Raw genomic sequence first — 16,711 nt, 5'->3', positions numbered from 1 at the left:
CAATATAATTTTTAAAGTATAAAATTAGGATACTAATAACTATATAAGATTAATTATATAGGATAATATGTAATTAATCCATATTAGAAAGGACGGAATACTTGACTGTCAGCCCCATCCAGAGATACAAGTCAGCATATTCATAAATTTTGTTTTTGGAGAGTTAAGCAGATTCATAAATTTTGTTTTTGGAGACTATAACTGTACAAAATTCAATCCATATCTTGGAACATAATTGTATAGATCATACAGCCATACTAACAAAAAATAACAAGATTAATTTGACTAAATTGCCAACCATAGCATTAAAAAGTAAAGTTGCTGAAAGCTTGTTCTTTTCGTTGTGAGGTCACCATAAAAGCATACGAATCGGGAAAAAAATAAAAATAAACAGAACAGAGACAAGAAAACCCCAAGATTTACATATCTATGAGCAGGGGCTAGAAGTTCCACAACTGTACCAATTGCTAGTTGATACAAGAGATAATTGACAACCTATTTTCAAGTTGAACAACAAAAACATGCAATTCCAGATTGTTTAGTTTTTAGTACAAATCATGACATTTAGAAGTAAAGCAATCCGTCATTATAAGTTCCACCGTCCACGTGGCATGAAAATGGCTAAAATATATTGCTACTATAGAAACAGTTGCTCAAAGGATAATTCCAATATGGTTAGTTTGAGAGAAACCCATATGAAAGCTATATTGACTACATTACATGCTTCGACTATAATAAAAAAGTAAGAGCATTTGCATTCCATAAAATAACTCTGTAGCATGTAAAATTGACATCTTCTTCGGTTACTTGATTTGTCTGCTGATCTTACAAGTTCTACCTTTTCTTCATTGAATCTTCAATCAGTCCAACACAAAAATGGTAAAGCCACAACTGACAGACCCATCTTGACTGAGGATGGCCAAGACAACCTCCTTTGACCAAAATATCATGTGTCACCTCCACTGGATGCCCTCTGCATTTTGCTACCTCCAACTGTCGACCATCGAATCATCCAAGCTTGTCATGCCTTCCCTCCAATGGGGAGGCGTAACATAACTGGAATCCCCTCATGAAGAGTCACTAGGTGTTGTCGGCAAGGAAGAGTTACTGACACGAAACTGTTGGAGGGTTGCAAATGAATCCCTCATAGCAGACATGGCTTCGAAGAAGCGGGTACATGATGCTAGGACAGCAGGAATAGGATGCAGCATTTCCTTCAAAAACAGTGACAAAATCTCAACCACCATAACAATGGGCCAAAAAAACGGAGGACAATTTTCAAAAAGCAGAATGTGGTTAATACAACATGGCACCCAGCATAAGTAAAAACCTAAATGTATGATCAACCTAATAATTAATTTAAATTTCACATAAGATTCCTTGTATCATCCAAAACTTGATGAAATAAAGAAGTCTCTTTAAGATAATTTGGTCAAGATATGCACCTCTAAATTTGTCCAAAACAATGACATCCGGGTGAAACATCCATGCCACCCAGTCTAACATGGCATTGTGCCTTTGGATTGCTTTGCTGCTTGATTTTGCTCATACCATATGATAAGTATTGATCCAACCAGGGACTGGTATTCAAACACCTGATTTGGGACTAACACAACAAACAGGGCCCAAACCAATCAAAGCTGCCTGTTTCAACCAATTTAGATTGAAGTACAAGGTTTAAGTTGTCATTTCCCAGCTACATCTCTTGGCTCTTCTGATATGTTCACTTCCATTGGTCCAAACAGAAAATTGGATCTGACATAATTAGACATCAAGAGACTCCTTACAAGAAATTAAAATGAATAATTCAATTTAAGGGCAGGCATATAAATTAGATCCAATCATGTATGCTGCAGAATTTCTGGAAATTGCATAAATATAAATGTGTGAACAAAAATTAATATATGCTGAGATACACCATGCATTCAGTAAGTAAGCCGATGTTTAAGTGATATGAAAAACCTTTCCATATAATTGAACACAAAATAACATAAAATTAATTCTGAATGCCAATCACTGTAGTGTACACAAAATAACACATTTAACATACCCCCCAAACTCTAGGTGATTCTTTGAAATTCTGGCACCACTGGAAATCAGCAACTGCTGCTGTCAGAGCTCCATAATCACTAGCAGCCTTCAACAATAATTCTGAGAATTGTTTCTGGACTATATGCAAGGATTAGGAACTTTTAATGATTTAAGATGGCTACAAATTAATCTTTCATAAAAAAGATCCCTACTTTAGCATTTTAGGTTGTGGATTTTAGAACAATGATGCCATCAAAACAAGTGGTCTTATTGTGGCACACAAAATAATGCATTAGGTATATTTGATCTCAATGAAGTCAGATCCGTGATATCAGCTTGTTAAAAAGAAAAGAGATGACAGGCAGCAAGCACATGCCAACATGTTAACCTGGTACATTCACATACATGCTTTTCTGTGTCATGCTGATCATGGTCGAAGAAAAATTTTCATGCATGGAGCATAAGTGTATTTTAGTATATCAAAGTGAAGAAAGAAAAAGGAAAAAGATATCAGGGCATGTCAACAATAACCTCACAAAGATACCTCACAGAAGTATTAGATGCCCCAAACCACTTGAACTAAATGGCCGACTTGGGTGGTGCACACATCTAATCATAATGTTCATGTGCTTATAAGTATTATTCATGATACTGTTTGTTAATGTCAAAATAAAACTAAGTCCAATAGCACAACTACTCAAAAATTTAACCATGATGTAGACATAGTAGACCTAGTTACTTTCTCAATAATTGCTATATGTGTAGAATTTTTATTAGGCACAAGAGAATGAGTTCACCATGAAGTCAAAATGTATAATGTCAGAAGCAAACATAATTAGGGCCTATGTGCACGTACAACACTGTCCAAAATGACAACTTGATTGTAAATATTCCTGTATAGTAAGATTTTCAGCTGATATTCAGCTTCCACAGGAATGCAGTCTAAAGAATATGGTTGCTGCAATCTAGCAATGATCCAATCCTGAGCAAATAAAGTGCTATCATCAAATGAGGTACAGTCTGAATACATATGTCAAACATATATTAAAAACATGCTCATCAGATGATTAGGATAAACATGATAGGGTGGTGGCCATCAGCTTAAGCAAGTCAAGACAAATCCTCAAATTTCCCAACCATGGTAATCTCTCAAGTGGTAAGAGCAAATGGAAAAATAGGGACAACAGGCTCTGCAAAATTTATCTTGTACTTATCCTTCTTTTTAAAATAAAGACTGACATAAAACATTGCGACCGAACTGTACATAAAAATTGGGTGTACATCTTTCACTGAGACTGAGATTTTACAATACATCTACAGTCAACAAACTCAAACATCAGGAAAGGATGGTCACCTTCCAGAAGTTTGCAGCTGGTGATAAAAAATTCCAACAATAAGCAGACAGAAACCAGAAACTGTAAGAAAAAACACAGGCAAAGACCTCACGTAAAATAAAGGTGAAAATAACAAAAATCAAGTGCAGAAAAGATATGCAGCTCTGTTGGGATCTATTTGAAAAGATGAAACATCTGCACATATGATTCTATGTAGCAAGGTTCGCAATACCGTATCGTACCGGTATTTTGACCTGGGCTCGGTACCGGTACGGTACGATACGGTATACCGAGCGGTACACTCAGGTGTGCGGAGTACTGTAGCACTGCTACAGTACTCCCGTGCGGATGGTGTACGGCCGACCCTGCTATGTAGTAATTAGAATCAAGAAATAAGTTTAAGTTTATAATTTTTTTCCAGCGTCATACCTTGTTCTGAATGACATCTTTCAAAACAGCAGTAATTCTGGCCAAAGACTTGCATTTCTTTTCCATTTCACTAACATGGGTTAGATGAGCAACATTCTTATCGTCCAGAAGAAATAAAAGTATAAAAAAGAATAACTTGATGAATAATTGTGAATGGACTCAAAATATAAGCAATACACGAAGACAAATTAATCATGTCACATGTTTATCATATAAAGGAAGAAAATATGTATTGATAAATTTCTTTGTTTCTGGTAAATATTTATTATAATGTTCACTCAAATATTAACTTCCAAACTTCCAATAACAATCATTACAGGGATTTAAATGGGACCAGAAATACTATAGGAGAGGCTAAAGTCAGAGACATGGCATGTGTAGGTAACACCATGGAAATAGCACATTATGGCTGAGTATACCTTAACATAATGGACCTATGTCAGCATTGGCCCAGATGTGCATGCCAATTCATGGAAAATTTAATGAACGAATTAAATATGAAGTCGAAAACAGACGAGCTGATGGAATCAAGAAAAATTCAGGGCAAAGAGATGATTTACAACCTGGACGGGAGGGATAGGGACGCCAAGATCGGAGGCGATGGCGAGGGCTTCGGCCATGCCGCCGAGCCGCCTGGGGAGCTTCTTCCCCGCGCCTCCCGTGTCGCTCGACACCGACATTTCCGCCTGGCCCAGATTCCGATCCCCGGAGATCAAAGGGAAGGGGAGCCGTGAAGCAATACGAGATTTGGGAGATTGGCTAGCACAAGCGAAACATTTGAATTGGTTCGGACAACTAGATCACGTCTGTAAACGGATCGGATCCTATTTCAGTCCATGCGCTATCCAATTCCTAGTCAGATCGGATCCTATATTGATCCGTGATCTGATCCACATCATATCATCACGTCTCCGCCCCGGTCCAGTCAATTCCAGCGGTCCGGTTGGAAGATTCGACCAAGAACCGGTTCGATTCATTCATTCTCTCTCTCTCTCTCACACACACACAGATATATATATATATATATATATGTATATGTATATATATATATATATAGTGTTTCTAAATAATTATTAAATTAAGAGGTGCATCCAAATTGAAGAAACTATCAAAAATGATAAATGTAATATTTATCTACCAAGTTAATGGACTGGCATTTGATCCAGATATTTACATATTACCTATATGCATATTTTTAAAATATTCAAATTCTCTATACACATCACTTCCATAAGTATTGGATAAACTTAAAATAACCATTATTAATCATGATTGTCATAAGTTCAAAATAATTTTGAAATGTTTCAATACTAATCATGTTTTATTTATGAATTTAGAACAAATTTTAATTTTTTTAAGTATTTATGATAATTGTTATAAGTTTCCCCTGTTATTTGATATTTTATTATTCAAAGTTCAATTTTGAGGAAAGCATTCTATATCAAATTATTATTTTATGAGATCATATGATATTTTTTAACAATATTAATGTAAATTATGGTTTTTGAGCTAGATTTTTTAAAGTAAAATATTTAGGTATATTTGATCAATTATTCAATGAGATAAAAAGTTTAATAAAAATATTATTTTTATTAAATAAAAATAAAATAATTAAAATAATAATGATGTCAAGAGTCATGTGATTATCAGATAAAGAATTTATTGAACTTATTGAAATTGAACAAATCTCAGCTCGTGCGGTAATGTGTTGGGTTATTCCATAGGTCATTGAGCTTATCCAACGTTAATCTTTGACTAGAAAGCGCTTAGTCTAGGTAATTATATTGAAGCACATAATTGGTTGAAGCCTTGCAAGCTAGTCCTTGCTGATTTACATGGGATTCCACGAGCCCCATCATTTTTTTTCCTCAAGGGATTGTGATGTCTTTCTACGGGATTGTGGGCCTATTCATTAGCTAGTATTTGATTCATCAACTTGTTAGTTCTTTTTATGAATCACGGAGAATTTGTGTAATATTTCCAAAGGAGTTGCAAATGATAAAATATTATAAGATAATTGATAGACAAATATAAAATTTATAAATATGAGTGTTAGATAATTAAAAAATAACATATACAAAAAAGTTTATGTTGTTAATGAAACTATTAGAAAACATAAAAATATAAATATTTTTATTCATGAATAATTATGTATAATGATCATAATCGTTTAAAATAATTTGAACGTGTGTTTAAGAGACTTTCGGATGCAAAGTGAATTATATTTAATGGTGTAAGAAAAGATAGAATTTTTTTTTAAAAAAAGACTTTATTAAAAATTATAAATAATAATTTAAATATTTTTAACTTAACTATATATATATATATATATATATATATATATATATATATATATATTTCAATTGTTGCAAGAGACAAAATCTCAACTTATGATTTTTAATAAAAATATATATTCAGAGTAATAAATGCTAATTACAAATTTTGTAGGAATATACATGTAAAATACTTGTCCGATGACAAAACTTTCATACACTATTATTCTATTATTGGTGTTATTAGATTTTTCTATTATTGCAACATCATGAAAAATTGTGTTCTTTCTTCGGTGTAGCCAATTGCAGGATGTTTCTTCTCTTGTATTACTTTAAGCATCTTTTTGGTCTTGGTTTATGTTCTAATTCATGATCGCCTCACCGAGAAAACCTTCACAATATCCCCATGCCATGGGCTTTGGAACAAGAATGCTGTCTCAGTACTTTGATGGTCACATGAACAAGAAACCATTACCAAAGAATCTGAGACGATTGCCAATGGAAGCACTTGAGATAGCATATTCATTCACGAAAAGAAATAACAATCGAGACTGACCTTCCAGAGAAGGATTAGCACCAACAAAGAAAATAAGTATACTCTTCTCCTCTGCGAATTGACTCCCAACTCCATTTTGAATCTGTTTACGACGACAATCAGTGAGTAGAGGCCATACAAATTCACAAGCTTTCCCTTCACACTTGCATCCCTCGACAAAAATTCTATCAGCCATACTATGTGTGACTGAACCAATCTTGTTTGTTTGGTACTCCCGAATCCTGAAAATGCTGATCAAGTTAATGGATGCAGACGCTCCTTTATGTAGTCGAGAAGGGTGAAGGAACCCATGGAAGCAATCCTCCGAGGAATCCTTGGTGATTTGACATAGGAGAGCTTATTCCAACTCATTGAACTGTCTGCCTCAAGAACTCTGGCTCATTGTATCGAGGAGGAACCTGATGAATCACATACTCAAACTCGACTGTGAACCAGGCAAAGCTGACGCTTTTATTGAAGGGACGGTTAGGAAGGCGAAGCTCCTAATGGCAGCATCCATTGTCTCTATCTCCCTCTGAACCAGCATCACTCGGGAGGATCGACGATCTTACTGCGGATTCTTTTGAGCTCCTGTACCAGCTCCCTGGCGTCTGGCCGGTCATCCTTGTCCCCTGCCACGCACCTGAATGCCAACTCCACCACCGCCTCTACCATCGCCATTACCTCTTTACCCTCATGCAGCAGGACGGGATCTACGACCTGGTGCAGCGCCCCTACATGGATCTTCGACACCACCATGTCAACCAGCGCCATCTCGCTCCTGTCCCTGCTCACATCCACGGCCTTCATCCCTGTCACGAGCTCCAGCAGCACCACTCCGAAGCTATACACATCGCTCTTCTCGGTGAGACGGAACGACCGGTGGTACTCCGGGTCGAGGTACCCGGGCGTGCCCTGTGGCCCCGTGCAGCAGACGTACTCGGACGAGGAGCCCAGGGACGACGAAGGGTCCGGCAGCGTGAGCAGCCTGGAGAGGCCGAAGTCGCCGACTTTGACCCTCATGTCCCTCTCGACGAAGATGTTCGACGAGGTGATGTCGCGGTGGACGACGGGCGGCTTGAGGCCGAAATGGAGGTACTCGAGGGCAGCGGCGGTCTGGATGGCGATGTCGAGGCGGACGGCCCAGGGGAGGACTTGGGGCTTGCTGTAGGAGCTGCGGGAGCCGTGCAGGTGGTCGGCGAGGGTGCCGTTGGGGACGTAGTCGTAGACGAGGAGGAGGCCGCGGGGGTCGCAGCAGTAGCCGTGGAGGCGGACGAGGTTGGGGTGGCGGAGGGATGAAAGGATGAGGATCTCGTTGCAGAAGGACTTCGTCGCCGCCGCGGCTGGGTGGTGGCGATGGAGACGCTTCACTGCAGCGACGCGACCATCATCGAGGTGGGCGAGGTAAACGGATCCGAACCCGCCATCGCCGATCTTGCGGCGCGGGTCGAACCCGCCGGTGGAGGCGCGGAGCTGTTCGTATGTGTAGATCGGGGGATGGAGGTGGTGCCGGAGAAGGAAAGCGGTCATGGAGTCGGAGCCAGGGTCGCTCCCGCGCCGGCGGCGACGAAGGGAGACGACAGCAGCCCAAAGGGAGAGGAAGACCAGAAGGACGCAGGCGGTGGCGAAGAGGGTTGTGGTGAGGAGGAGGCGGCGGGAGGCGGCCGAGTCGTTACGGAGGAGATGATCGGAGGAGGGAAAGCACAGGAAGGGTTTGCCAGATGCCGAGTCGTTGAAGCCGCAGGCGCCCCCGGCGGTGCGGTTGCAGAAGGAGCATTTGGCAAAGTAGGGGTCGGTGGAGGAGTCCCACTCGACGTGGAAGCCGCGGCGGAGGAAGGCCGTGATGGCGGCGGCGACGTCTTCGTCCCGTTGGCAGGCTGCGGCAGGGAAGGGGGAGAGGGAGGAAGCTGTGCGGCCATCGGCGCAAGAGTGAAAAAGGAGGTTGGGCTCGGAGAGGAGACGGTTCTGCCAGGAGGTGCGACGGCAGGCTGCGCCGGCGGCAGACGTTGGGGGGCGGCAGTGGCGCAGAGCGGCGAGGTGGGGGCAGACATCGGGGGAGGGGCGGAAGGGGGAGCCGGAGAGGTCTATGGCGGCGTGGGGAAGGGAGGGGCAGGCGGTGACGGAGGAGTTGGAGGTATGGAGGAGGGGGGAAACGAGGAGGGATGAGGGGCGGGAGATGCCGAGGAGGACGAAGGTGGTGGATTTGATGGAGAGGGTGGAGTGGGGGGTGGAGCAGTTGACTCGGAAGGAGGGGTGGCCGCAGCCCGGTGTGGAACCGAAGGGGAAAGAGTGCGGCGGCGACCCGAACGGGGGACAAGGCTCCCCTCCGCTCGAGGAGGGAGGAGGGGAGCAGGCCGGGCGAGGCCGTCCATCAGCGGCCTCGGCAACGGCCGCGAAGGAGAAGATGGCGGCGATGAGGCACAGGAGAAGAGGAGGAGGAGGAGGAAGGGGCCGCGGCGGCGGCATGACGGGATCTCACGCGGAGGAGAGAGAGAGAGAGAGAAAGAGAGAGAGGGAACGTGGTGGGAAGCACAAACAGCGTTTTAAGTGGGGAAAAAGAACGGAGAAAGCAGAGGACAGAAGCCAACGGAGTCACGTGAAGGTTTTGTGACCTACGGAGACGGGGGAGTATTAAAGGCTGCTTCTGTTCGACCGATGAGATTAAGGGCACCTGGGGTCCACCGAGCTACGACAGGACGTTGGTGGGGACGTCCGCAGGGTGTCACTGCGTCTGTGACGGAGCGAGTGCTGGAGTAATATAAGTAACGTGGCGCGACGCTCAAATCTGCGTCTTCCCACGTCTCCGTCGGAAGAATATTGTTACACGTACCCAACTTCTACCTCGGAGTCTCACCAGCGTGAAACTTCTGGACGCCAGTGGGCACACGTCATCGCGCAGTGTCGATATGGGTCGAACTCGGATCGAGGGATCTTGCTGTTAACGGATCGGATCATTCTGTGTGCGAGTGACTCGATCCGATCCGAATAGCTTGCTTCCAATATCTTACTGTCCCACGTCCACTGTGATTGGACAAGGTCGTGGACCCGTGGATGGGCACCACGTTGCCCCGTCATCACCGCCAATGGCAAGGAAGACAGGTCAACCGACACCAGGTTAATTCGGACCTGGCCCATCAGGAGGTAATATGATCCGAATCCGATACATTGCTTTTATATATATTTCTCTACTATGCAAATATTTAATTTCTAATTGATGTTAGTATCTCTCAAAAAAATCATAACAATAAGAAATCTAAGGACAACCAACATATTTGTCTTTTTTATATTTTTAATATATAAATTAACAATTTAGAAGCATAATTCTGTGATCATTAATGAGTTATGAGATGAGTCAAATCATTGAACTATATTTGTGAGCTTACCGTTGTTGACCGTCGTTCTCAAGTCAACATCTGAAATAACACCGCTACTGATGTCATGTTATCATCTTCGTAAGCTAAGCAATATATACGACCCAATTTAATATGGAGCTTCGAACTTGTTCGGTGAACATACTTTAAGCTGGGAAGAGAGATACCTACGTATCACGCAAGGATGGAAGCTCGAGATCCGGCAGACTAATCTAAAAGCCACAGCACATTGTCCTCCGACACATCCACCATCAGCCAGTCAAAAGGATCCATTCATTAGTCAAACTTGCAGTCTTCAAGAAACAAGACGCATATGCCGGTGCCATGAAGTAGACGGCACATCCCGTTAACCCCACGTTCCTTTGGGGCAATCGAAGGGATTCGCATTTGATTTGGATATAATTAATGATCTTAAACTGCTATTGCTTTTTAATCTGGATTAAGGAACATACACTAAAAATTGCATTTTTACAAGCACTTCATCCACAAGTCGGAGAAGCCAAAGAGAAGGGGATGTCTCGATTCTTTTCCTGCTTATAATTTTCTTATCAAACACTCTTAACACTGTGTTGCCGCAATCTTCTCTCTCTCTCTCTCTCTAACAATATTTATTGTCATTCTCTCTACTTTATCTACTTTTGCTTTTCTTAATCGTCCTGAATTTTTCTCTCATCATCATTCTTTACTGTGATACTCGACATCACATGCTATTGATTTATTTTCCTATCACCCAAAAACAAAATTAGTTTTATCTTCTGATCATCTAATTTTTAAAATTAAAATTAAATAAAATTTCATCATTTATGCGTATGATATTTTATTGAGTCCTCAAGAAATTGCAGAAAAAAATCGCATCCTATGAAGATTTCATGGTTTCTTGAAGCAACAGAAATCGCCTGGAAAAAGGTTACCCAATCCCTCTGTTTTCACTGGTGCCTGCTGCAGACAACCAGGAAGAACAGGAGCACAGTGACATGCAGGTGGTGATTCTTGCTTGAAACAACAGGGTCTTGATGTTACACTACGTGTCAACCTCACGCCGGACAGTGATGTCTCATGGCCTCAGATTTCTCCAAGCAGCTGGGACACACACAAATCTGGATCCATCTGTATCTGATATGAAGACTACATCTTACGAACGACAGTTCAGTGTGCGGTAATCTTGAAGCCACTGCAAACACCATAAAAAGATTGCCAAACAAGATCCATCGGCATGACTGGAGATCGAGTTCTGTTGAAGCATACACCTGCAGCCAGTGTTCGGTAAGTGTATATTTCAGAGATCGTGTAGCATTGTTTTCGTCCTACACCATTATGCTGTGTGGAGAATGATGCATGGCGAGCTTTAATCCGCATGTCTCTGCACAACGTCAAAGCGTTTTACGGTGCTTCATCTCGGTCCTCACGAGCATCGGGATCGTTAGTGGCCGGGGAGGTGAGCTCGGAGGCTTCGATGTTCCACAGAAAAGGGTCCACGTCGTGGATGTCGCACATAAAAGAGTCCAGGGTGTTGAACAAGAAGAAGGTGGGGTCGTCGTCGGCCGTGTTGTGCCCCAGCGGGTGTCCGGCCGCCAAGAAGTCGTCTAAGGAGCACCTAAACATGAAGTGGTTCCACACGGGGAACGGCAGCCACTCGTCGCGGGAGGCTTCGATGACCTCGACCGTCCGCGGGCTGACCGCATAGTCGTCTCTGGAGAGGCGCTGCAAGGAGTACCAGGTCAAGGAAGCAGAGAGGCACCAGCCGAAGCAGCTCCTGAAGCGGATTCGTTGCTGGTTTCCGGCGTTGGTGATGACCTCGATGGTCCACCGGGCGCCGATCGAGGAGCCGTCTAAGCGCAGACGCAGCTGGTCGCCCTCCGCCACCAGGTAACTGTTGGTGTGGAAGCTCCGTATGTGGTAGGCAGTCGCCGTCCGGAACGTCTGGACTAATCGGTCTGTAAACAAGAATCGATCGAGGGAAAGCTCTTCCGACACCAAGAAACAGAGCTCAAGAGGCGAAGGAACTCACGAGGAAAAACGGCCATGAACACCTCCAGATAATTGTGGACCTCGTACAAGGGTGGCAGCTCCTCATCGAGAGGCATCAACAACCTGGTGTGGCAATTGCGGGCGCACACGTATATGTCCTCGGTCCCTATTTCCTTCTTCAATCTCTTGATGAGCTCAGAAGTGCTGGTTCCGGTGAACGTCAAGTTACGAGCATACGCCTCATTCAAAACGCCACGATCATCTGCGACGACGTAGGTGATTTCCCGATCCATCACCTGTGAGTCGAGCACAGAAAAGCAGGTAGGTGACCGTGGGCAGCAAGAAGATTCCACGATTAGCTTTGCTTCGAAAAGATTCATAAGCTTGGGAAAGAATGCAGTCCAAGAACCATCAAGATCAGCAAGAATAGACCGATGATCATCCAACAGACCTCGTATCTGGAATAGGATGACGAGGTAGGAAGAGCGGGAGCAGCGCCATGGATCACCGCGGAGGGGACCAGCGATGCCGTGGCCGAGGAGGCAGCAGCTGCATTGGTGGGTGAGGAGAGGGTGGCTGCCATGGTGGAGGAGGAGGAAGCCTCTGCAACGCCTGTGAGGAATCGGGTGGGAACGTTGGAACGATAGGATGGTCCCGCTGGCGCGAAGGACGAGGAGGGTCCGGCTGCCATGGAAGAGGGCGCCGTTGCTGCTGCTTGGGGCGGCGGCAGGAGTGGCGGGTGGTCCGCCTCGAGGATTTCAACGTCCCAGTAAAACGGGGCCCGGGATCTCTGCGACGACGGCGTGTGGAGTGTCACGGACGCGCGCCACGGCAGGTGGCGGTCCTGCGCCCGGAGATAGTCGGCGTCGTTGCACCTGAGAAGGACGTGAGGGCCGACAGCGAGGGGCTGCCAATCGCCGCGGACGCCGACGTGATCGGGGAGCTGCTGGGAGACCGTATTGTTGTCGGCGGCGAGGTAGCGATTCCACGAGCTCCGGAAGCGGAGCCGCTGCTCGTTAGCGATGATCTCGACGGTCCACCGGGCGCCATCCGAGAAGCCATCTTGGTCCATCCCCACGCGAGTCGTGTCTTCCTTCGCCACGAGATACTTCTGGTAGAAGCTCCGCAGGCGGATTACTCTCGCCCCCGCAAAGAAATCCATGGCCGACTCCTGCAAGCAAGAAACCATAAGGTGTTCGATCCCAAGAACCCAAGACTATTATGCTTGCTTACCTCAATTCCAAGTGCCGGAGGAGAGAGAAAGAAATAAGGAAGGGAAGAATAGCTTAGTGAGAGGAGGAAGTTTAATGGGTTTCACTATACATAATATAAAATATATATATATTGTGGGTTTGATTTCATTTCACACTGCTAATTTTCTTGGTCTCAAAATTGGATATAAATTGTATCGCCTACGCTGCAATTTGACTGACTTAAGAGAGAGAAAAAGATTGGCGGGAACGCCCAACTGAAACCACCTTAAATATCCGATACGTTCCCCTCTCTCTCCTTCCTCTCTGAAGCCATTCTTCCATGTACTCTCTCTCTCTCTCTCTATCTCTCTCTCTCTCTCCTTGTCATGCATCCAAAATCTTGGATTCTTGGTCTCAAAAGACGTGGTCGACTTCTTGTTCTCAGGGTAGCCCGTGGAGTTCTTCGCGGGAGCGCGTCGTCCGCTTGCAGAGCATCCACAATAAGTACCTGGTGGCAGAGGACGACGAGAGGCGCGTGAGCCAGCACCAGGATCGCTCCTCCAGCGGTGCTCGGTGGACCGTCGAGGTCGTCACCGACATCCTCCACCAGCCCTGCCTCCACCTCGAGAGCTGCCACGGCCACTACCTCGCTGCGCCCCTTAGGAACTGCGCCTTCCTCCGCCTCGCCCGTACGAAGGCCGCCCAGAAGTTCCCAAGGTGGACAGCCAAACCATCCGATGCATCGTCGCAGACGACGCCGGCAATGTGGACAAAGGAAACGGCATGGACAGCTTGGTGGTTGCTAGAAGCAGCCTCTCCACATTGACCAGTGCATTGGAGGCGGAAACGGGGCTTTGCGGGGTATCGGTGTGCGTCCAAAGGAGCAGGATGAACCGCCTCCTCGTCCGTCTCCACCGGTGACTGCCGCCCAGCCACATGTACAGCCATCTAGTAGTAGTGTTCAATGCCGAGTCCAAAGGCGAGTAGCAATCTTCCTTTACTAGTTAGCTGAGTCCATGGTAGAATCCTCTTATCGTTGTTCTACATGGTTCTCCGCATCAAGCCCCATCGAAGGAAGAAGGCTTGGGAAACTTGTCAGAGGAGATTGTGCAACTGATCCTGAGGCTCTTAGCGACAGTTCTGAGGAAGATGAAGCAGATCATGGCAGTGCAGAGCAACAATAGTTCCTCCTTATGTCTGATAATTTATTCTTTTCTTTTGGTGATGTCCTGTAAATTACACATATTCAAAGATTCAGTATGCTTTGTCTATCATAAACTAAGACAAGATTGGATCTTATCTACATGTTTCTTCAAGACAAAGAAACAACACCAAAATTCTCATCCAATCTATCTGTAAGCTTTGCAGAAAGACTATATCTACTCTTGCACCATTTATAAGAAGAAGAGGATGGGATGCAAAATGTTGGAGCGAGGGATAAGAAGAGATGCTCATATAGATAATATAAAAGATAAATTGAAACAGGAGCGGTTCCGGTTCAACTATATCGGAAATAATAATTTGGTTCGTTCGGTTTGACATTCCTATTTCGATTCTGAACTAAAATTGTATATTTTTATTTGTTTTTAATTTTTAAATATATTTTGATTAGCTATTTATTAAACTATTCGAAGGGCATATTCATCATTTATAGCACATTTTTTTTAATTTATCAATTCAAACCAAATCGAAACAGTTTGTTTTGATTCTAACTCTTGAAAATTAGAGCTAGAATTGAACCGAATCATCTTGGTTCTAGTCTGATTCCAAAACATGGCTAAGGTCAAGAGGTTCTCATACTTACGATTATAACTTATAAATATTTATTATAATTTATTTATTCATCAAATTATAATTCAAAAGTAGTCGTAGGTTTTATTGAGAAACATAATAATGTTCACTCGAAGATAAATCTAACTAGAGCAACGTACCGGTAGAGAAGGGTTTGATTTTTATTTGAATTCAATCTAGTACAGTTGGGAGGTTACTTTGAAAATAAAAAAATAAAAAAAATTTCAACAACGCTAAGTTAAGAGCCTCTATAAGTCAACTATAAAATGAATACTTGACTAAAAGTCAATCATCCCATTGACATATTATCAAATACTCGAATGAGTATTTATTTAACAATGGATACATGAGCATTATCTTGCTACATAAGTTTATGTTCTCCTAATAATAAATAAAGATAAACTCATATTACATTTTCAAGAGTGGATGGAGTAGTGTCATTCGGTTGTCAAAACAAGAACATGTTACTCCCAATAGCAAATGGAGAGAATATATAACCATCACGTCTAAAGCTCGTTAATCCTCAAAGAGAATCACCCTATCTACCCTCGACAAAGGAACAAAATCATCTCATTATAGTAATATCTATATCAGGATAAAATAATACATTAAAATATTTTTTTCAAATATCATTAATATCAAGTAATACCAATTAGTTCTTAATTGACTTGATTCCTAATTCCATCAGTCCAATTAAACTCAATTTAACTAGCATAGCTGAATTGGTCTTTAATCCTTATTTAATATATCTGTAATTGACTATATAATTTATATTAGATTGAGTTCAATTTAAGTTAAACCGAATATGTTAACAATTTTGAAATCATCCTGAATCAATATTAACTAATCAAATTTAGTTTGTTCTATTGATGTCTGTGACCAAATCTAAGAAGATAAAGGCAACCGGATAATACTGGGCTACGTTAAATTAGTCCATGTACTAGTTATGTACATATATATGACTATACATACATCATATCAAGCTGGGCTAGCCTATAGCCCACGGACCGATCATATGTATTGCACATATCCATGTTGGGCTGAGCGAAGTTGTCTTGCGGGCCGGGGCTTAACCCATGGGTTTGGTTTGACCCACTAATTGATTTCAATTAAAACCTAGTCAATTCCCTCAATTTTAAATTGCTATATTATAGTCAAGAAGATATATTTATTAAAAATAAGTCATTAAAACACATAAGAAGAAAATAGCATTGTAAATCAAGTATTATATAAATCTAATAAAAATCAAATATCATACATTTAATATAAAATTTTAAAAATGCATATAACATAATAATATCAACGTGTTCTAATCCAAAAATAAAATTTTAAAATTTTAAAGGGATAAAGAAAGATCTTAGAAATTTTATATAACATGTTTTAATCTAACAATAAAATGTTTACATTTAAAGGAAAAATATTTTAGAACTAATATAACATATTTCAATTAAAAATAAATTGTTAAATATTTAAACAACGAAAAAAATTATTTTTAGAAAGGCAAAGTAAAATGTTTGGTATGATGAGGAACGAGAAAGAGAAGAATCCTTTTCTATAAGAATTTTTTAATTTTTATATTTATGTAATATTAATTTTTTATTTAATTTACTAACAAAAATGACACCACCGAAATGTTGAATAGTTACTTCCTAAATTTTATTACCAAGTAACGAAATAAAAAAAAATTATGCCTAAATTAAAAACTTAGCCATAATAATTACACCTCTTATATATATATATATATATATATATATATATATATATATATATATATATATATATATAT

General features: G+C 42.1%; 2 protein-coding genes across 3 annotated transcripts; both read right to left on the bottom strand.

The window, feature by feature from the left end:
- Positions 1-598: 598 nt before the first annotated feature.
- Positions 599-4,571, bottom strand: LOC103985091 (AUGMIN subunit 2-like). 2 transcript variants are annotated; one of them, XR_010486975.1, is made up of 3 exons: positions 4,358-4,571; positions 2,051-2,169; positions 599-1,214 (listed from the first exon to the last, which is right to left on the bottom strand). XR_010486975.1 is itself a non-coding variant. In XM_018826231.2 (3 exons), the coding sequence occupies exons 1-3, from the start codon at positions 4,472-4,474 to the stop codon at positions 1,068-1,070; spliced, it is 378 nt and encodes a 125-aa protein (XP_018681776.1). In that variant the 5' UTR covers positions 4,475-4,571; the 3' UTR covers positions 599-1,067. The 2 variants fall into 2 exon arrangements, 1 of the variants encoding a protein (XP_018681776.1); XM_018826231.2 differs by having other exon boundaries at positions 2,051-2,164.
- A 1,980-nt stretch (positions 4,572-6,551) lies between these two features.
- On the bottom strand, positions 6,552-9,173 carry LOC103985090 (LEAF RUST 10 DISEASE-RESISTANCE LOCUS RECEPTOR-LIKE PROTEIN KINASE-like 1.5). Its single transcript, XM_009402701.3, has one exon. It carries the CDS (start codon positions 9,066-9,068, stop codon positions 7,149-7,151), a length of 1,920 nt encoding a protein of 639 aa, XP_009400976.2. The 5' UTR covers positions 9,069-9,173; the 3' UTR covers positions 6,552-7,148.
- Between the last annotated feature and the right edge of the window lie 7,538 nt (positions 9,174-16,711).

This window comes from Musa acuminata, chromosome BXJ2-5, assembly GCF_036884655.1.
Source record: "Musa acuminata AAA Group cultivar baxijiao chromosome BXJ2-5, Cavendish_Baxijiao_AAA, whole genome shotgun sequence".
Lineage (NCBI taxonomy): Eukaryota > Viridiplantae > Streptophyta > Magnoliopsida > Zingiberales > Musaceae > Musa > Musa acuminata.
Note: the sequence above shows the minus strand (reverse complement) of the source record. Positions and strands in the feature narration are given on the sequence as shown.